Source organism: Staurois parvus, unplaced genomic scaffold (assembly GCF_062004578.1).
Source record: "Staurois parvus isolate SC_StPar_1 unplaced genomic scaffold, SC_StPar_1.0 ptg000175l, whole genome shotgun sequence".
Classification (NCBI taxonomy): domain Eukaryota; kingdom Metazoa; phylum Chordata; class Amphibia; order Anura; family Ranidae; genus Staurois; species Staurois parvus.
The window spans coordinates 43,475-66,384 of NW_028317971.1; the positions used below are offsets into that span (position 1 = coordinate 43,475).

Genomic DNA, 22,910 nt, shown 5'->3' on the forward strand with positions numbered 1-22,910 from the left:
CTGTACTGATCTTCCCTGCGGCGAATGAACCTGAAAGCACACATCTGGGTTCAGAGCTGTCAATTCCTGGCAGCTCTGCCCAGGGAAGATGCTAATTCAGCACTGTTTGTGCTCAGTTGTCTTCAACAAAGTCCAGGGGTGACATTTGATATCTGAGACCCCTGAAGACTCGTTAAAGAGAACTTCTCGCCTGCACTATGCTATTGCATAGGGTTCTAATCAGCCCACTTGTGATGGCAATAAAGTTGCATAAAAAAAAAGAAAGTTTATTATATACATTTTAAAGCACCTCACACCCCTGTGTACACACACATACCAACACAGATGCATTTATACAAAAACAACAGTTGCACCACATGCATATTGAGTTTCATCTTATTCACTGTTCACTCTAAAGTGATGACCTGTAAATATTTAAACTGTCGCTTATGGACAAATTGTAGTTCAGTTTGTTGCCTTCACCATCAAACGTGTTTTTGAGGCCTCATATATTTTTAATTGTTTTGCTTAACACAAGGCTATCTTATCAATAAATTGGGGATTATAATGTGTTTATGTGCCCTAAAATTAATTTGTGTATTTTTACTGAAATTATAGATTTGATAAACAGTAGTGCAATTGTGCGACATAAAATATTTCAATTGCCTCCATTTTATTCTGCAGGGCCCCTGCTTTCAGAAAATGTATGGTGTGTAGGATGTTTTCATTAATCTGCAAATCTAAAATGTGCATTAAACGTGCAGAAAAAAAAACAGCGCTGGCAGAGAACTTCTCTTTAGATTTGCTGTCTGTCATGTATCTATTTGCCTAGCATCATGTTTGCAGTTTGGTGCTAACCAGTTGATGATGTCAAATAGGGAAATGTTCTAGTTCCTTAGTCTTGTATGACTTAGCATGTTGTAAAGCAGAGAAAATAAATCTAAATTAATTTTATAAACTGGTCTAATTAAAAGCTATTTTCTTTATATGTTGGTTATCTTTGGTTTAATGTTGAACAAGGTTAACTATGTCATTTGAGGTTTTGCTTTAAACAGGACCAGTCATGACTAGACTGTATAGTCAGTAGTATGAACCAGTCAAGCATTCAGTAATAAGTTTATTACTTGGGATGCAGAAATGAGATACTAATATTTTTTTTCTTAATTACTAATGACAGGGTTTCTTTAGTAACTCCCATTTAAAAAAAAAAAAAAACACGGACTGCATTTAGTTCCTTTGACAACTAAAAATTGATATATTGGAGGAACTAGCAAAAAATGATGTAGGCATAAAGCCTGTCCCACTCTTCTAAACTGAAAAAACATAAGATCCTATTCTTAATTACCAAAGACCCTTTTGTTAATTTAGGAGTGGTCTGCTCCATCTTTTTTTGCCATGCCTGCGCCAGCCACTGCATATGGTGCATGAGAGGTTAAAGCAGTATTAAACCCAAAAGCAAATATGTAATATATATTGCAGCTTGCCAGTCATTAGATGTGGTGGATACATTTATTTTTTTTTTCTTTTTTCCCCTCTGTTGTGCTCTGGTGATCTCACCAGTAACACACCTCCTGTATTAGGGTGCCTCCACTCTGGATCTAGAAGCACAGCAGGCAGCAGCAATGTCAGGGAGGGGAGTGTTAAATGTAATAGCAGATTTAAATACACTTACAATTTGAACTCAAACTCCAATTTACACTTTGTAATCAGTTAAAGCAAGCTTCTTTTTTTTTTCTTTTGAGATAAAGGTTTTACATGAATAAATCAAAGCTGATCACTGTAAGCACCGCTGTCGGTGTTAAATGGGTTGTCTCATGCCTGTAAACCTCTGTTCTTTTGAAAAACAGACTTGCTGGTTCATCAGATTAAAATAGAAGAAAGAGAGCCTAAAAATGAAACCTAATACAGCTATCACATCTAAGAATTGTTAAGCTGCAATATAACATTGTCTTTTGGGTTTAATATTGCTTTCAATACAACATGCGCAGCTCCTCAGGCACCCAAGAGCTCTAGGGATTTTTTGCCTTGCCAAGAGCTGGGAAGCATTTGTGTACATGAAGTTTAAGATGTTCTTGAGATCATTCAAAAGTTTTCAGCCAGGTGCATTTGACCTGAATTTTACTTGCTCCTAAGCTTCAACAACCTGCTTCTGGCTATGTTTGCATCCCCATTGACTTTTATGAGAAGAAAAGAAGTTCTGGTGTGAACAAAAGTCTATTGACAAAGTCTCTTAAGTTTGATCTTGTTCCTTTACTTTTCCAGGGAAGAAAGTATTTGTTTTAAATGGTGGCTACAAGGGAAATTCTGGCTTTCTAGATTCGATAAATGAGAAGAGCTTTTCTGCCACAATAATTATTGACTCAGTAAGTATATATGTTTACGTGTGTGTGTGGGATATATATATATATATATATATATATATATATATATATATATATATATATATATATATATATATATATATATATTTATACACCTCAAAAAATTTAAGGGAACACTTTTTAATCAGAGTATAGCATCAAGTCAATTAAACTCCTGGGATATTGATCTGGTCAGTTAAGTAGCAGAGGAGGTTGTTAATCAGTTTCAGCTGCTTTGATGTTAATGAAATGTAGATGATGTAGATGAGCAACAATGAGACGACCCCCAAAACAGGAATGGTTTTACAGGTGGAGGCCACTGACTTTTTTTCCCCACTCATCGTTTCTGACTGTTTTCACTAGTTTTGCATTTGGCTAGGGTCAGTGTCACTACTGGTAGCATGAGATGATACCTGGACCCTACAGAGGTTGCACAGGCAAGTCCAACTCCTCCAGGATGGCACATCAATACGTTCCATTGCCAGAAGGTTTTCTGTGTCTCCCAGCACAGTCTCAAGAGCATGGAGGAGATTCCAGGAGACCAGCAGTTACTCATGAGAGCTGGACAGGGCTGTAGAAGGTCCTTAACCCATCAGCAGGACCGGTATATGCTCCTTTGCGCAAAGAGAAACAGGTTGAGCACAGGCAGAGCCCTACAAAATGACCTCCAGCAGGCCACTGTGGGAATGTTCTGACCACACAAACAGAAACAGACTTCATGAGGGTGGCTTGAGGGTCCGATGTCCTCTAGTGGGCCCTGTGCTCACTGCCTGGCCCCTTAGAGCTCAATTAGCATTTGCCATCGAACAGCAGAATTGGCAGGTCCACCACTGGCGCCTGGGGTTTTCACAGATGAGAGCAGGTTCACGCTGAGCACATGTGACAGACGTGAAAGGGTGTGGAGAACATTATGTTGCTTGTAACATCGTTCAGCATGACCATTTTGGTGGTGGGGCACTGATGGTCTGGGGAGGCGTATCCACGTAGGGACACACAGACCTCTACAGGCTAGACAATGGCAAACTGACTGCCATTCGGTATCAGGATGAAATCCTTGGACACATGGTCATACTCTACGCTGGTGCAGTGGATCTTGTGTTCCTCCTGGACCCACGACAATACCCGTCCCATATGACAAGAGTATGCAGGCAGTTCCTGGAGGATGAAGGAATTGATACCATTGAATGGCCCCCACGCTCGCCTGACCTAAATCCAATAGAACACCTCTGGGATTTCATGTTTCAGTCCATCCAACGCTGCCATGTTGCACCTCAGACTGTCCAGGAGCTCAGTGATGCCCTGGTCCAGATCTGGGAAGAAATACCCCAGGACACATCCCTCATCTCATTAGGAGCATGCCCCGACCTTGTGAGGCATGCATACAAGCACGTGTGGGCCATACAAACTACTGAGGACCATTTTGAGTTGCTGCAATGAAATTTTCAGCAAAATGGACTAGCCTTCTGCATCACCTTTTCAGTTTGATTTTCGGGGTGTCTTTGAATTCAGTTAATTTTTATTTTCATCCTTACGTTCCTAACACATTACCCAGTCCATATCAATATAGATATCTAGCATGATATTTTTCCCCATTGAGATCTGATGTGTTTTCAAAATGTTCCTGTAATTTTTTTGAGCAGTGTATATACTCACAGAATTGAGTGTATGTATGTATGTATGTATGTATGTACATGCACACTGTATATACGAGGGGTGTTCAAGTCAAACCGGGACTTTTGACATCATAAAAAAGCAAATTTCAAGGAGTGGAAACTGCATTTTTTTTTTCAACATACTCTGCTACATTTATACACATATCATAGCGTTTAACTAATGCCTGGAAAGCTTCGGCATAGAAAGATTTGCCAGTACTCCTGAACCTTCCTAGGACAGCCCACTTCACTTCGTCATCATTGTGTTCACCGTTCCCACAGAAAGAATAGTCTCTCTGCAATTTTAACGACAGGTTATGCATTGATTATCCAGGGTTAGGCATTCCACACGTGGAATGTTCACAAGAATGACTGCTCTGGGCTGGGAACCATTACGGCTGGAATTGCCACTGATGGGCGTACGGCCATCTTTGAAATGTTTACATCATTCAAATGTCTTACTGCAGCTGAGTGTCTCATCACTGTACTGTGCTTGAAGTCTTCTGTAGATATCTGTGGGTTTTACACATTTGTTCACAAACCACATGTATTCCATTCACGCACTAGCACTGTTGTCTGCCATCTTGATTAATGGTCTGTGGACTGGCCTGTGACATGTGCGCCACCTATCATTAATAGGACACACTTGCCACTTACTACTGCATGTAGTACAGCCACATTAGCATTCCTTTTTATACCTGTAAAATTAAAAGTCCCGGTTTGACTTGAACGCCCCTCATAAAATATATGTATTGTATTCTTTTCTTCTTTGTGTAACCTTTCATGAATGTGCATTTCCAGGGTCCTTTGAAAGGTCGTAAGGTGGAAGGGCTGCCATACGAGGATTTTTCGAAGCTGGCATGATTACTCTGTACAAATCTGATGAAAACATACAGAACTCTACTATGTCAGGGTTTTTATTGACTGTATATATTTGTGGATAATTCATTTTGGATGGTCTGGGACTAGCCTCAACTTGCACCTATCCTCTCTTCCTACATTTATTATTGTTTATCTCTTACTAATGTTATAGAAGGTGTTTTATTTAGGAATTTCCTTTAATAAAATACTTTTTTATGAAATGTGTATAAATGTATTTGCTCAGGAACACACATTTATTCTTGTCTTCTGACTTTCCAGTGTATTTTTCTATATCCTGCCTACTGAAGGGAGCACTACTTCACCGTGATAATTATTTCTACTAATGGCTACTGTCTGTGCAATTTTACTTTCTAAAAGGAATTTTTGTTCAGCTTAGTCTCAAAAGCTAGATGCACATCATAGGTAGAATTCTTTTTCTTTTCCTTCTTTTGTGTGTGCTGTAATATAGACATGAAGGTGCTGCATGCCAACCTTTTCTCTTTTGTGCACTTGTCATGCAGAGTCTTTGCTTTGGTTATATTTGTCAATTGAGGGAAAAAAAAAATATTTTTTATAATAAAGCAATAAAGGGCAGCACACAGTTACTTTATTTCAGTATTACATGAATTATAACAACCACTTTATACACCATGTTTATATAAATAAAGCAAGAATGAATACATCTGTTCCTGTATGAAAAGCATGATACAGTTTGGTTTTATGAGGCTGCAAGTAAGATATGTTTATTCACATTCATTAGAAGTTAGCTTTTATCAAGATGAGGGTGTGTATACTATTCTTCTTTGCTATTTTAATTTAATGAGGTATTTCCCAATTGAAGTCCTGGACCCTTAAAAAAAAGCTGTGTGCTGTTCCATTGCATTTCCAATCATTAATATGAATGTTACTCTTAATACTGAAAATAAGAATTTGGAATAGAAAATAATACCATGTTCATCGTTTATTGTAACTGGAGACACATGTTTCCCATGCTATCATATATATGTGTTAGGCTCCTCAAAGGTGTTTTAAGAAGCTGTATAGCTGAGGTACCATGTAGTCTTTGTAATGTCCGTCGATAAAACCTTTTCCATTATTGTGTACAAACCAGCAGGTGACTTTAGTGCCGAGCAGGTTATTATGCTGGAATTCTTTCTGCATTCCCCTGTAACATAGAATAACAAAGTCAAAAGTTTGAAAAGCACAGAAAATCTGTGCTACATCTCATTCTGTCAGTAACCGATAATAAATATGCAATTGTTTGTTGGAATTTACAGCTTAATAGTGTTTATTGAATGTCAGATAACCTTACATTACAAAGAACACATACTGTGTGAATTGGCAACTAACCCATGAGCGAGTTGTTGAATTTGGTATACAAAGCCATGCCCGATAAAGTAAAGTTACAGCCAACACTTTTTTTTTTTTTTTTTTTTTGAAGGTTAGGACAGAGTAGAGAAGGGTTACAACCTGTCAATTTATTTTTTTCTTGTCTTTGTACCATTGGGAAAATATCCCTTCCATTCCTGTTGCAGAAATCAAACAGAAAATTGTAATATATCTCCCAAAGAGATGCTTATTCCTCTGAAAGTTTTCCTTGAAATAGCTGTTCTGATTGAAAGATTTCCCCTCACTTCCTGTTTTGGGGATAATGGTAAAATGCTGTATTCCTCCTTACCTTCATGCTCAGTGATAATTGTCACCAGTACAAACCTTTCCCTGCCCTATCCAAAACTAAACAAAAATGCCTAGAAATACAACTTGATGTGTAGCAAGTTTGGACAAAATTGTACACATAATTTTTATAATTCCTAATTTCTGTTTTGAAAATAAGACAATCCCTTTAGTTAGTAAAGAATAACACTGCATGATTACTTACAATAGTTCTCTTTTTAGGTCCAACCCCCATCCAAATCGTTATACTTAAGCACTCTGCTCCTGCCAGATCCCTGCAGGGCAGTGCATTGGGAGCTGCATAGTCGCAGCTGCAAACTCTTTACCAGACCCTCAGTTCTGCTCGTGTGGAATGATTCCAGTTATTACTATAATTGGGCTGCCTATCATAGGGACACAGTACGGGAACTTTTTCATATAAATGAAAAATATTTCTTAGTGTATGTGTTGAAGTGAGGCACAGCTTGTAAGAGTTTGCCATGGCAGCTGTGCAACTCCCTGTAAATCTGTCAGGAATGTGGCTAGATGTGTGTATAGGGGAGGGAGGGGATAAAGTGGTTGTAAACTCTCATATACACAGTGAAGTGAATAGCCTCAGGTGACACATGTAGGAGGATTTTTTCACCTCTGTAAGATTTACTTGTTTATTTGCATATCTTGTCTTTTCTACATCCCTTTGAAAGTGCTGATTTTGGGTAAAATCCCTCTGCATTTCTCAGTATCACAGAGAAGGGGGCAGGGAGCTGAAGTTAGAGCTAATTGGAGGAAAGGTACCCATCCCCCTCCACACAGCACACAGGAGCTATGTTCTGAGTAAAGAACTGTCTGCTGGGCTCTTGTCCCCCCCCCTCAAATATTTCTCATGTGCTGGAAAACTTCTCAGAAGTGACTCATACGATAACGGAGGAAGGAAGTCCAAGAGAGAAACAACACTTACAGCTTTCAAAAGAGACATGTAAACACTACAGATAACTGTGCTCTGTTCAGATTTCATGACTGAGGTTTAGAACCACTTTAAATGAAAGAATAACTATATGAAAGTATTCATGGCTGCCCTAAACAACCCATAGAGCGCCAATCCAAGTACCAACATATAAGAAAGCTGGTGACCCAATGGTGCAGGTTGCCGGCTTCAAGGAGGAGTTCACCCAGCCCACTGAAATTGACTATAAGAATGATTGGAAGCCACACTCCAGCAGTCCACTCAGTCCCGATGTGTGAAAGGTCAGCTTTAGAGTGATTTCCCAACAAAATGAATCACAGAGATGTGGATGGATGGGGGAGTTTGCTTTTGAATATTAAAAATAAATTAAATAGCGGTTTCAGTTTGTGGTGCCCAGATACAGTTTAGTAATGCTTTAAATCTTAAAACATCTGAGTGATAAGACAACTGGGGGATTGTTGGAGAGGTGCATGGAAGCGTTTTGCCTGTCAAACACCTATCCAGTGGGGGGAATAGCAGATTGCATGTGTACCCTGTCATTGCAGACAGTATTCATTTTGCTACAAAAGAATGCAAAGGACACACATCTTAACCCCTTGGCTCCAGTGTCTCCCGGCCCTTTAAGGGTTTCTGGAGACAGGGTGGGGTTTTAGGGTCATGTGACTGCCGTGATTCGCTGTCACGGCGGTCACATGATCAGGAAAGATCGCGATTGTAAGAGGAGATCGTGAGTGGCGGACATGTGTGCTGGGAGCGTGCAGGGTGTGCTCTCTCAGCACACGTTTGTCTTAATTGCACGCAAATGTGCGGCCACTGAGCGTCAAGGCCCAGACGCTGAGAGGCCGCACATTTGCGTGCGGCCGGCGCCAAGAGGTTACAGTCTCAGGGCAGTAAATATAACGCTCAAAAAAATTAAAGGATCACTTTGAAAACACATCAGATCTCAATGGGGAAAAAAAAAAAATCTCATGCTGGATATCTGTACTGATATGGACTGGGTAATGTGTTAGGAATGTAAGGATGCCCCATCGTTTGAAGGAAATGAATTCAAAGACACCCTGAAAATCAAAGTGAAAAAATAATGCAGCAGGCTAGTGCTTGTATGCATGCCTGACAATGTCGGGGCATGCTCCTAATGAGATGACTGATTGTGGGGTATTTCCTCCCAGATCTGGACCAGGGCTTCACTGAGCTTCTGGACAGTCTTAGATGCAACCTGGCAGCGACATATGGACCGAAACATGATATCCACGAGGTGTTCTATTGGATTTAGGTCAGGTGAGTGCGGGGGCCATTCAATGGTATCAATTCCTTCATCCTACAGGAACTACCTGCATACTCTCACCATATGAGGCCAGGCATTGTCATTCACCAGGAAGAACCCAGGACCCGCTGCATCAGGGTAAATCTTTAAACAAATACAATGCCATGGTGAGTATATGGTAGAAATGGCGGGTAGGTCGATTCTACAAATGGAACTCAACAACCATATAAACGTGCTGCACTGTGGTCGCTTTATGTGGTTGTTGAGTTTCATTTGCAGAATCAACCTGACCTTTTAGAGGGCTTGTTGGAGGACACAGTGACCATATACAAAGGGAAGATTTTATGCATGGAAGAAATCATTTCATTACCCCCATTTAGAGGGGAGATGCCCTATTGCCCTGTTTCACATATGGGTCCACATATGAAAGTGAGGGTCCATTTCTACCATATACTCACTGTGGTGGTGTATTCCTTTAAAGATTTACAGCACTGGGATTGTGGGTTTACTTTTCAGTAGATACATGGTCTTTCCCACGAAGAATTCCTGAAGAGTTGTTTTTTCTGTACTCATTCGGACTTTTTATGTTGGACTTTCATGTTTGTCGAATTTCGATTTGGTTTTAGTCATTGTCTTTTGACTAAAATGCCATTTTAATTTTGGTCGTATTTTCTCTATCTGAATTGTTTTAGTTGTATTTTAATTGACTAAAATCTCCAATATGTTTTATTCGACTAAAATCGAATGGGTTTAGTTAAATTGTAATGCATTATTTAAGCATGTCTAGAATTTCTAAACTCATATGTTCCTGGAGTAAATATTTAATAGCATATTATTATTTATGGTGTTAAGGTTTGAACATGCACTATAGAAACAGATTTAGTCATTATGATATACAACACATTGATGGGGAAGTAAATGGGAGTGAGGGAGTGCACTGGGAAGGGTGCATTATACTTTGGGGATGGAGAGGTGACCTGCAAGTGGGAATGCGGAAGTAAATGGGAGTGAGGGAGTGCACAGGGCAGAGAAATGGATGATCTGGGGAAGCTGTTATTTTACACAGTGCTATGCACTTCTACTTTGCTGGGAGGAGAAACACCACATCACATCCGGACAAACACGACTCCGATGGAGGATTTCCTCTTCTGTGACTCCCAGGCAGCAGACAGACAGAGAGGGAACCTGCTTCTCTCAGCCAATAGAGCTTGCCAATAGTCAGGGGGCTGGGGCTTTATCAGACAGCTCAGAGGAAAGTGGAAGTTCTGGTGGGTAAAAATCCATCCTTCAGATTTTTGTTCCGTTTTCATTCATTGAAAACTGGAATTGATTTTCATCAATTGACTTAATTCTAATTTTATTAGTTTTTGTCCCTGAAAACATGCATTTGATGAAAACTATATTCAAAATATTTTTATCAATGAAATTAACACTAGCCCAAATGCTTGGTACATCTAAACACATTTGCAAAGGCTTTAGGCACATTTTTAAGCTGGTTTACTCCTGCCAGAAGGAAAACCGTTCAGAGGAGCTGGGCAAGCTCCTAGTGTGTATGAAGCTTAATGGTTATAAAAACAAAGGCTTTCTTCTTTTTTGCAACACACGGGACTGTGCATTGGTGTGAAGATTTCTGCAAACTGTGATGTCTATAAATAATCAGGAATAGTAATATTTAAATCCACAAGTCTTATCCCTTGCAACTCCCCAGTCTGAATAGAAAAATTCACCTAAATAAATTCATTCAAATAATTCGGAATACGTCTAGAAGAAAAGTTTCTTCATTCGCCAAATCATGAGATAACCCAACGCTTGTCCACACATTCATTTTACATACTTATAAGAACTATGATTTTTGTATTTATTTTTTTTGTAATATAGACTAATATATACCAACCTTGTTACTGTCAGCTTGTTTCCTTTTACATTCATGGTCGCTGTTGGTTTCTCTGGATCAGTACCTGCTTGCACATCATAGACACTTACTTCTGGCTCCTTCATAAACTGACCTAGGTGAATGAAGACAAATAACTTGTAGTTACACTCCCTTTGTAGGCCTATTATATAGGCATGTGTAAAGCCATATTCTTTTTTTAGTTTAAAAAAACTCCAGTAATAAATATTCCAAGCCAATGTCAAAGACGCATGCTGATTATGTCTGCATACAGGCAAGCCTTACCAACTATTGTTAGGAGGCCTATAATGAGAAAATATAGAGATTGCCATTTCTTACCTATACCTCTGAAAACGATTTTTCCCTAGCTGTGTAGCAGATTTCAAAGGGCTGGTACACGTGGCCGTGAAAGATACAGCATTTTTTTTTATCAGTAAATTTTGTTTTTTATAGATCTGAATGCAGGTGTATTGTTTCCTATAAGCCTATGATACAGCCACAATAAGATCAGTAAACCTGCACTGTGTTCAGTGCAGAAATGAAATTAGAAGTCCTGCATTTGTACCATATTTTATGCTGTATGCATGTAAACATTTGCACTAACTTTTATATGCATATTGCTCAAATGTAGTCTGAGTACAAAAGCTGTCTGCATCGTAGCAACAAAGAGCACTAGGTGGTAATAACTGCCTGCATCCTAGCAACAGAGCGCACTAGGTGGCAATAACTGCCTGCATCCTAGCAACAGAGAGCACTAGGTGGCAATAACAGCCTGCATCCTAGCAACAGAGGATGCTGAACAGCTTCCTTAAGAGGATGATTGCTTCTTAGCAATAAAATGAGGCTACATGGCTTCCTTGAAAAGCTACCTGTGTCCTAGTAACAGGGCCATGTAATGCTGTACATATGTAAACATTGCTCAGATGTTACAGCCATGCAGCATGCAAAGCACGTTTTGCACAGGATCTTGCTGCCAGATTCTGTCAGCAAGATCCTGCGTGCAAGTTGCTGTATTTTCATCTGGCCATGTCTTTGTACCCTAATACCCCAGAAAGACAGTGACTGGTAATAACTATAGACATTAGGCACTATGACATTGTAATATGCAAGTTTCTTTTCAATATAAGTAGCACCAAGCAAGACAGACAGACAACCAGTATTTTTGGATGCAGCTAATTAGGGCTGGTTCACATCAGTGCAGTGTGTTGTGTTTTTGAAGCGCTTTGCATGCATTTTAGGAGCTCTACCATTGAACTCTAGAGATGTACATAACAGAAAAATTTGTTTAGTTGCGGATTCGTTCGTTAAGTTCATAATTTTGTTTCATCATATTTGTTATGTTACATTGATTTGTTTTCGGAATTTGTTTTGTATGTTTGGATTCGTTTAGTATATTCAGTATTTCAATTCAAATTGCAGAAAACGACTGTATTCGTTCTATTCTTTATTTTCTATTCTATTCCATTATATTCTATTCTTTTACTTTCCATTCTACTCTATTATACTCTTTGCTATGCTTTTATTTTCTGTTCTCATCTATTAATTTCTATTCTATTCTGTTTCATTCTATTCCTTTATTTTATATTCAATCATTTTATATTATATTCAATTATCTTATTTTCTATTCTATTATTTTATTTTATTCTGTTTTGTTCTGTTCCTTTTCTATTCTATTCCATAAAGTAGCCTAATCATCATCTTATTTCACTTGTAATACTGTACTGTATTTATTGCAATATGTTCCCATTTCAAATTAATTTTCAAATTCAGATAATTCGTTTTGTTATTTACTTCGGATTCATTGAAATTCATTACTGTTGTGATTCAGAAATTCAGATACATTCAAATCTCCGAATAATGAAAATTTAATCAGCAGTTCGATTTGTAAACAAGTGCATTCACTGACAAAAAAAAAATGACGTGATTCCCCATCCACATACCAGGTGCTGAGCTATTGTGTTCTGATGGTGGGGAGGACTCCTGGTCATCCGAATACACTGATCGGCACTGATCAAGTGAAGGTTTTCAAACAGGCTGGTTGTACAGAAGTCAATCAGTAGATTGACTTCTGTACAACCAGACTGCCCATACATCGTTTGGAATTAGTCTGGTCCCTGCTGAACCATCCAAATGTTTATATATGGCCGGCTTAACTGTTGGATTTTTCATCACTTTCTGTCCCAGCAACAATGGTCACCAGCTAGGGGGAATTTTCCCAACATGAACACAAACCACAATAAAAATCCAATAGAGGTTCTAACCCTTTCCTTCTGTATCTAAAAATAAGTTATTGTCTACATATACACTATAACACATACTGAATACTGTAGATATTGTACAATATTTAAAATAATATAATAGAAAAGGCTATTTAAAATGTATGTATGGGTAAAAAAAAACCATTCAGCAGATATGGTTAGTTTCATTAAAAAATAGGCTTTAATATCACTGTAAAAAATGTATACAGTTATACTTTAACTTCCCAGTAATTTATTTGGCCCTACACATACAATACATCATGGTTTACCTATTAAACCGTGTGCCCCATCAGAAAATGAGCGACTAGAAGGAAAGTAGAGTCCAAGGAAGTCTACATTGACAGGATGATTCTTCCATACACGATGCAAGATTATCAGGAAAGTCATGTTGTCATCTACTGTGATAGTAATATTACTCTCCTTCTTTACTGAAACAGTGAGTCTGTGGGAAAGCAGAAGATTTAGTAAATAAGTCAAAATCACATATTGGTACATACATACAGCCTCTCGGTACCTCAGCAGCACCACTGTTTTGTTCTAACCATCAGTCTACCTCACTCACATCACATCTGAACCAGTCCGAGAGGCTGGTCAGCAGCTCTGAGGAAAGGGACTCATCCCCGAAACGTGTCAGCCATTTGACCGCACTGACAGTTCGAACACCTTGCCTGCCATTGTGGCCATCTTCTTAATGCAAAAGCTTTTTATACATGCTTCATCTGTGAGTATGTTTTTGTCTTTTATACCTTTGAATAAACCTTGGATAATGCACTAGGTGTGCGCCACTTGTTTACTCTTATCTTGGCAGAATTATCACTTAATAGACTGATATTGTAGATATACATTCTAGTGATGTATGTAAACTTAAAAAGGTTACCTTTTGTTTAATTCTTAGTAAAATTTCATCTGTAGGTAGAATTAAATGGTGGAAAAAAACAGTCCATTGGTTACCCTTTTTTATTTTCATACTATACTACGGGGACAAAGTTGGTGTTGATCTACAAGCATGTTTGTAAGTTTTCATACAGTGAAATTGATGATGATGAGTATAATTAGAATGGAGGAAACAAAAATACAACTAAGTAGAAACTTCTGATTCCCTGTAAAAGAGGGACATTTCAGTGCCCCTGTCCTAGTAATTTAGCCAATATATTTCACCAAAGTGCATGCCATAACAACAGTGTAACAGTAAACTCCCTATTGGCCTGATTATGTCCATATTTCTGTGCTCAAAGCAGTACATTTTTTTGCATGGAAATATGTATTTTTTTTAGTTGTAGGCTTGTAATTTTTAGGAATAACTCACTGAAACCTGTCCGCACAAGAGTCTAGTAAACATCCCGGGTATGTTAAAATTTGAAACACGAAATCATAAATTATAATTTAATAAATAATCATAAAAAATAATAGTAATATAATAATAATAATACATTTAATAAAATAATCAAACCAAAAGCACTGAAATTTGAAATATAGCGCCAAGCTCGCACATCAGAGCAGGGCCCTCCTATCCCTCTTGTATTGAACTGTATTGTTGCTGTATTGTCTCCTGTTATTTGGAAAGCTCTGAGCAAACTGTTGGCGCTATATAAATCCTGTATAATAATAATAATAATAATCATTGAGCAAGAGTCGCAAAATCGTTTTCAGTGTCTGATGACGAATTTCCCCACGAATCATTATCACTCAATTCTGCAAGTAGTTCTAATTTACTATCGCTGTTCTCTAGCTGGTCTAAAACCGCTTTTGACCTAAAGAGACGCTTTTTGGACGCCATGGACATTTCTCAGTTTCCAGGTAGAAAGAACAGTAAAAATGCAGGCAGGGCACAGGACAAAGCACTAGGGACAAAATGTATGTGAAATGGTTTGATACAGTAATGTTTTACTATGTGATTTTAGTGAATTTAGTGAATGTCACTTCTACAATTTTCAAATTTCCCGCCAGTTCCATCCCCCATACGTCCCGACGTCGCAGGGAACAGAACCCAGAAGACAGATGCCAGCATCCCCCGGAGGACAGTGCCGGGGACGCTGCAGGGAGGACATCGCGGGAGCGAAGGTCAAGGTAAGTGAAGAAGGGATCCCGGAGCAATGCTACAAGGTATTCCCGAGTGTAGCTCGGGGTTACCGCTTGTGGTGCTGAAACATTACCCCGAGTTACACTCGGGAATACCTCCAGGGAGGTTAATATTAGGCCCCTGAATGATTAGAGCAGTGTTTCTGTCAATAAGGCCTGTTATCAGGCAGCAGTAGAAATGCATACTTTGTTACCTGATTTAGAAACCTTTTACAATATTTAGAGGGTGACTACATCTCTAGAAGGGATTATTGAAATAGATGCCAGAAGGTGGACACATAGGGGTTGATTTACTAGTCTAGTGCAGTTGCTCCAGAGCTTAGTAAATGAGGGGAAGCTCTGCAAACATCTATCATCCAATCACATGCAAGCAAAAAAAAAATGTTTTTCTCTTGCATGTGATTGGTAATTCTTTGTAAAGTGAAGCTTCACCTAATTTTCTAAGCTCTGGAGCAACTGCATTTGCAAAGTGCACAGCCTATTAGCCTTTAGTAAATCAACCCCATAGTGCCTTCAACTTAACACAGGAGCAACATTGGTTCCCATATTTCTATATTCACAGGTTAACTTTAAAGTGGTTGTAAAGCTCATACATGAATTATGAACAAAGCATATCCCTCTATAGTGTGTACTCGTCTCAACTAAGAGCAGTAAGTGTCATTTCTGTCTGCTGCTTTGTTCCCCTGCTATCTGCATGAGTCACTTCTGACTAATGTTCCTGACACCAAGAGAAAAATGGTGACAGGGGAGGGAACTCCAAGAGAGTAACAGCCTCAGCTCTATTCCTGTGAGCTGTGTGTGTGTGTGGGGGTGTTTCTTCCTTCCAATTAGATCTCAGAGCTTTCCTCACTGAGCTCTGCAAAGTGTGAATTCAGTTCTCCGCCTCCCTTTTTTCGAAATCTCAGCCAGACTTTAAAATTCAGCACTTTAAACGGATGTAGAGAGGAGAAAACAGTAGATAAAGAAGTACAATCTATGTAGGAGGATTTGTTTCATCTCTGTGTATCACCTGAGGCTAGTCACTTTACTAGGTATATGTAAGGGTTTACAACCACTTTAAGAATATTCTTAAATGATTTCACTCACAAAACTATACTCACCAGTCATCTACAGATACTTCTTTGTAAACTACTGTATGGAAACGGAAATAAAGACACTTCTAGTATCTCTCAAGGAAGCTTTATCAGTCAATCAATGCAGCATTTCCAACCTACACTCACCTCTTGTAAGCCAGGCTGCTAGACTCAGACCAGCGCATGACTCGGGTATAAGATGCATCTTTTAGAGTTATTTTGTCAGTGCTTACTTCAATCTTCATATCTAGCTGTCTGAAATACATTCCAAATGTACCAAAGTAGGTGTTCAGCTTGCCATCCTTTGCTTTTTTAGCTGTAACTATTCTCCCATTAATCGCAATACCTGCAGAAGAAAACATTACCCATGTATTAGTTTCCATCTTATCAGTGACTTTCTTGTTTTACTTTTTCTCAGTTAGCTTCATTTTGCAATGCATCAGTGATATATCATGCTTGGGTTAGCTTTGGCATGGGGAAGAACCAATTACTTTGGGAAAATCACTACACTGGAGTCACCAAGAGGTATATGTAGGAAGTGGATCATTCAGTGTACTGGTATCCAACTATAACTTTTTTTAATATCAGTGTTTTGTGGATTTCATTTAACAAAATGCCCAGTTCAAGTAGAATTAAATACCTGTTTCCATTGTAACTATTAAATTAGGTGTGGTGAGTACTAAGGGTTCATTCCTTATCACTCCTTCATTTAGATCCCTTTAAATACTTTGTCTCCATTTTCCCACACAACCTCAACAGTGTCACAGCATTACAGCTGGATTTGCCAGCAATCTTTTTTATTTTCCATCAGGTATAGTCTATTGGTGGAATGTCACGCTATTATTATATTATTTTTGATGGCCAGGGCAGTCTTGCGAAATTTGGTTTGCTAGTAGGGAAAGCTGGAGTCCCTAAGAAATATATCAAAGGCCAGTTATATCTTGTTGTCCCTGCAAATAAGGTATCTGTACTTGTCATCCAGTCTGTTTTTGAGCCTGCAAAGGACTCTGGATTTTAGGTTCAGCCTGCATTACCAGCCCCAAGTTTTCCCCACATCAAAGTTAAGCTGTGGCAGCTGTTGAATGGAAAACAATTAAAGGAGGAATGTGGGAATGAAAAAGAAAATACAAACATATGGCTCTAAGAATGAGAATTGATCAATCACATGATCAGCTCTTGGTTCACTCTGAGCAGAGAGCGGTAGATGTCAGTCACTACTGTCTGCTGTGCTCATCCAGCACTCACTAGAGCGTCAGGCTGGAAAGACGGCTGGAGTAGCTGGCTCAAGCTCTCAGCACCACACTGAGAGGCTAAACCCGTTGCCAATATAGCATCTGGATGACTCCTGACTTTATTGTCAGGATTCTTCCAGAGCCTGGAGTGGCTCTGTGAGGTCAGACGTCAGCTGACTGCCCTCTGATTCTGGGTCACAGGAGAGCACAAATAAGTCCACTCCTGTGACCCATAAGAGAAATATGGCCAAAAAGCTTTGACCATACTTCTCTTTTAAGTAGCAAATAGAGGCTCTGCCATTTAATAGTTTAACAGCAAAAGGTGGTTTAGTAGAAGTTTTATAAGCAGGTGTGGTTCACACTAAACCAGCCTTTAACACCCTTTTTGCTCTTGAGCATCCTTGAAGTAATGTTTGGGTTTTATGGGATGTCCTGCTAAAATGAATATATCTACAGCTCGTGGGACATTAGTGTGATCAATAAGTTGTAAATAGTGTAAATAAAAAGAATGTATAATGTGGAATACCTATCTTATTTGACACCCATGGCATACCCCTGCTTTATACGACAAAGTTATTCTCAGTAATAATCTTGACGTGAAAGAAATAATAATAATAACAGAAATGAAAACAGAGCAGGAGTGAAAATTTTAGTGTCCCCTGAAATTAGTGGTCAGTGCCAAAGTGACACCTTGCATTGGTGTTCAATGCAATGTAAAGATCAGTTCATCCTTATCCACTGCTCCATGAACCCCTAGCAACCTCAAAAGGAACCCTAGGATTCCACAGAACCCAGTTTGAGAAAGGCTGCTCTTAAGGTCAGAAGGGGCTTTGGCTTGCAGTTATGGAAGAACCTCCTTGGTGGGTACAGATCACAGCGGGAGATTGCATGCTCACACAATGGATTACCAAGCAGTTAGGCGAAAACAGGATAACTCATTTGAAATATGGGATAGGCTGCCACCTACTTCACCATAGCAAAATAGAATGATCTTTGGACATTGCAGTCACTTTGATGAAACCCAGAGCAGCAGACAGAAAAGTAGACTGAACTGACTCTTCTCATTAACTAAGAAAAAGCAATACATATATTATATACAAACACTTTGATTGCACTTACCTAACTCGGTATCAGACAGGAGGTTCAGCATATTTCCGGCCTGTGCATCAATGTTGAAGCAGACATCTGTTTGGCTGATTGGTAAGTTGATAATGAAATGTGGGTCCGTATCAACTGCAAAATAATTGTTAGCGTTCACATGCTGGTGATGTTGTGTATTTTTACTCTTTCCTCTCCCTATCATAATATGTTTATCCTATCATATTATCTATCTAAAATGTTAGTATATTTAGTTATGGTGTGAAGTAACAGGTATTCAAATGTAAATTGAGCTACCAAGCATTCCAATTCATCATTTAATCGAGATGAGCTGAAGAGCTAGCTTAGACCATGGAGTATTCCCTCAAGGCTGGTGAATACTTACTTTTATTAACATGAACATTATAACACAATCCCACACATAGCCTATTGAGACCCATAACATTTTATTCAATCAGACAACAGTAGCACAGCTAATCAAAAATCAGTTTAGTGTTCAAACTGCTGTAAACTGGTGAAAGGTCAGAAGATGTTTTAGCCCATCCAAGACCTATAGATATGCTATAGCCCATTCACTAAACTAAAATTACTTTGAATTATAGCCAAAACAGGACCAGATGTATATTTACCACAAGTTGGAGTTGGAGTTTTTCCATTCCTGCATGGAGTCATTGTTTCAGTTTTAGTTTTTGCCTCTTGAGTTCCATCTGGAGATCTAAGTTTCAGCGCTGTAGGTTGGGTTGGCTGATTCTTTTGTGGTAGTGTTTGAACAGTAGGAGAAGGCTTTGTAGCTAATGTTGCTACCGGGGATAAGATGAAGGGTTAACCATTTACAACAGTAACATCATAGTGTTAAAGAAACCTTCACCATAAACATTCATTTCATTTTAAACAAAGAATAAGGCACCTTTATATACATTATGCTAAAGGTAGCAGTCTTGATTTGATGACCATCCAGCTTTCTACCAATACTGTGCAGAGGGATAAAGTGAAACAGGCGTGGTCTCAATTCCCTGTGTGTAGTATATAAATGCAAATGACATGCTTAATATTATGGTTGGTGTCCTGGGGGAGAAAAAACTGGGCAATTTCCTTGTCCTCCCATGCTCTCTTGACCACTCCACCTTACTTTAAAACTCTAATACTGCATTATGTTACCTAAGCTGCACAGTGGAAGGGTACCTAACTCTTATGCCTCCAGTCCACACATCAGCCTCTCTAAGGGTCTGCATCAACAGTCCTCAGACTGGTGTCATTTACATTAGTTTAACACCCATGTGAGATGCTTCCCAGATCATTCAGAATTCATTAACATTTTCCTGTCCAATGACCTACTGGTACGTTACTGGATTGGAAGGGTGATATCTCAGTCATCTCTGCAGTTGTATTACTATTTATGGGTAGTCAAAAACGCACCGTGTGGGAAAGCACGTGCTCAGATACACTTTTATGATATGAATGAGTCCTAAAAGTGTTGATATACATCTAGTATAATTGCTGGAAGTAAAACAATTCTTACTTGAACAACATGCTCCTTTGAGAACATTTGGAGGATCTGCCAACATTCTCTCCTTTCCATCCTCACTTTCGATCAGCAGTGATGTAAAAGGGGTCACTAAATGATGTGTAATTGACAGCTGCATTATTCTGCTGGTAAGTGTCCTCTTGCTCTCTGCTGTAGCTGCCAAGCTCCTGTAGTAGACATCATGTTATGGCAAAACGTTTTTTCCACTTTTTTTTCCATTGTACTGACTACTTATGTGTAATGTTGCTCTTTGAAGTAAAGATTTTGATGATCAGCTTACTTTCTGTCATCCTTGAAAGACGCAATCATAATATTATAGTAATAAAGTAAAAAAATTTAATTGGTCTGCACTTTCTAGCTTGGTGTCTATTTTACGAAATGCTTTGCTCATATTTGAGAGATTGGCCTGCTACTGTCACTTTGGGGGGGGGTGGAGGTATGTTAGTTGTGTTGATGTAGCAAGGCGTGGCCATTTCCATTATGCCATGCCATCTAGGGAATATATTATGTATTCAGACTGGGTGGGCAGGCTCTGACAAAAGGAACTCCTACCAGAAACATGTTTGACAGCATTCCTGTGAACACACTGAAACTGAAGATGTATGTTATGCTGTCATGATCTTGAATCTCCTATTATTTGTGTATATATTTCTTGTTATTTAATTAAAATGTCTTTGCTACTTCACAAGGCTACTGTGCTCTAGTATTTGCTTAACATACTGAATGTGATAATTAAAGTGCTACTAAACTCTGGACCCTGCCTTGACTATATCTGGTCTCCCACAGTACACAGAACATGGAAATGCAATTCATTTAGAAAATATAAACTGCTAAATACCTTTTCTCATGAGCAGTTTATAGCAATCTTGTGACTTCTATCAGTGTCCGGCTGAGCACTGGTTAAGGAGCAGTTTTCATTCTGCTCTGACTGTCCTATGAGGTTGCGTGACCCTCTTTCCGGACAGTGCTGATTGGCCCTGTGCCAATCACTTACACCCTCCCCCCAAAAAAACTTTATAGGAATACACACCAAACTGAGCATGTGCAGAATGCTTCCTAGGGATCTGTACTATCAGCAGATGGATTGGGGACTGTCGAAGAAGGGGAGGCTCAGAGAAGACAGGATCAAACACCCTTTTTACACAAGGCGGAGGATTAACCCCTTAGGTTCCACAGTTTGTATATCAAGCAAGCTTTACTGCATATACATTCTGATTTTATTGTTGTAGGTTCAGTAACACTTTAATACTGATGATAAACACATATTTTTAAAATGACCATTATCACAGAAAATGTTGCATTCTGATAACGCTCTGTAGTTAATACCTGTAATAAATAACATACAGTCTATTTTTTATTTCACAAGCCTTTATATTTATTTCAGAATATACTGTCTACCAAAAGTGACAGTGCCAAAGGTTGTGAAAAACTATCTACCTTTAACTCTCTACTTTGCTCCCTGCAATTTGTGGGGACATCTCCACTGTACAGATATCTCCCCCAAGTAACATACCCTGTCTAAAAACATATTCAATACTTTCCTATTTTGTTACTAGAGAAGAGTTTGCCGACCTACCCACCTGTCCCCTGGACCCTGTTCCCTCACAGCTACTACAGTCATCCTCTTCCTCTATCCTATTCTCTGTCACGCACATCTTCAATCTCTTCCTTTCTACTGGCACCTTCCCTCTAAAGCATGTGCTGGTCACCCTTATACTTAAATAACTCTCAATGGACCCCACCAGCCTAAACAACGTAAGACTCATCTCCTTGCTCCCATTTATATCTAAATTTCTAGAATGTCTAGTCTACAACCCTCTGAGCTACTGCCTCACTGACAACAATCTTCTTGGCTCCTTACAGTCTGTCTCTCACTTGCAATGCTCCACAGAGACTGCCCTACCAAAACTTACAATTTACTAGCTGCTAAAACCACTGGTTATTACTCCATACTCATATTACCAGATCTTTATGCTGCTTTTCATACTGTTGACCACCCACTCCTCCTAAAAAAAAATTCCTTGGCCTCCAAGACTCTGCTCTCTCCTGGTTTTCCTCCTGCTTATTTCAGCATTCCTCCATTGTTGCCAATAACTCTGTCTCCTTTTTTCCACTTTCTCTTTCTGTAGGTGTCCCCAAGAGTTGTCCCTGGACCCCTTCTCTTCTCTATCTACACCTCCTCTTTTACCCACCTGACAATCTCCCACGGCTTCCAATACCATCTCAATGCTTATGCCACCAAAATCTCTCTACTCCTCACTCCACCCCTTCAGCCTGTCTTTTGCATTACTAACTTACTAACTGACATAGCAGTATGGATGTCACAACACTTCCTCAAGCTAACTGAACTCACAATCCCCCCCCCTTTCCACACACACACAAAAACACGTTCCGTCCTCTCCAACTTTCTGTCAAAATCAGTAATACAACTATCAGCCCCTCCACTCATGCCAGGGTGCTAGGCATAATCCTGGAATCCTGGCTATCCTTTCGCCCTAAATCCGATCACTGTCCAAATCTTACAGACTTTGCCTCCAAAATATGCCCCTTCTCAGGGCTGCTGTTAGAAATCACAGGGCCCCATACAGCCAACCTGACAGGCTCCCTCTAAAAAAAAGGACACAGTTTACTATGCTTCAGTTATGAATGAACACAGTGAGTGATATGTACTGCTCATTCAGGGAAGGAAGGGGCTGATAAAGTATATATTTACCGGACCCTTCCCCTACTCTCCATCCTGAAGGATCCTATTGTGTGCTTGCCCCTGACGGTAAGAAGGAGAGGAGGGAAGCCGGAAGCACTGCGGGGGTGGGGGCACACAGGGGGGCCTTGGCAGCAGGGGGATACATATGGTGCACAGGGAGGGTGATAGGTGTGGCAGGGGGAACTGCTACTGGAACCGATTCCCTGTATGGCTCTCTCTGCAGCAGCTGAAAGCCAGCGGGAGGGAGGGGAGAAGAAGACGGTTTTCAGCTGTTGCAGAGAGAACCATACAGGGGATCGGATACAGTAACTGCCCCC

General features: G+C 39.5%; 2 protein-coding genes across 2 annotated transcripts in view; one reads left to right on the forward strand and one right to left on the reverse strand.

Moving 5' to 3' along the window:
- The window catches only part of LOC149462362 (DNA/RNA-binding protein KIN17-like), a 37,303-nt gene extending 31,181 nt beyond the window's left edge, over positions 1 to 6,122 (forward strand). Inside the window, exons 12-13 of the mRNA XM_089676858.1 lie at positions 2,242 to 2,342; positions 4,793 to 6,122. Of these exons, the coding sequence (XP_089532984.1) occupies positions 2,242 to 2,342; positions 4,793 to 4,855 (164 nt within the window). The 3' untranslated portion in view covers positions 4,856 to 6,122. The remainder of the gene's footprint in view (positions 1 to 2,241; positions 2,343 to 4,792) is intronic.
- The window catches only part of LOC149462363 (inter-alpha-trypsin inhibitor heavy chain H2-like), a 71,868-nt gene continuing 54,400 nt past the window's right edge, over positions 5,443 to 22,910 (reverse strand). The window contains exons 15-21 of the mRNA XM_089676857.1: positions 19,884 to 20,056; positions 18,994 to 19,164; positions 18,386 to 18,499; positions 16,182 to 16,380; positions 13,152 to 13,324; positions 10,628 to 10,739; positions 5,443 to 6,017 (exon numbers count right to left, since the gene is read on the reverse strand). Coding sequence (XP_089532983.1) covers positions 5,870 to 6,017; positions 10,628 to 10,739; positions 13,152 to 13,324; positions 16,182 to 16,380; positions 18,386 to 18,499; positions 18,994 to 19,164; positions 19,884 to 20,056 — 1,090 coding nt within the window. The 3' untranslated portion in view covers positions 5,443 to 5,869. The remainder of the gene's footprint in view (positions 6,018 to 10,627; positions 10,740 to 13,151; positions 13,325 to 16,181; positions 16,381 to 18,385; positions 18,500 to 18,993; positions 19,165 to 19,883; positions 20,057 to 22,910) is intronic.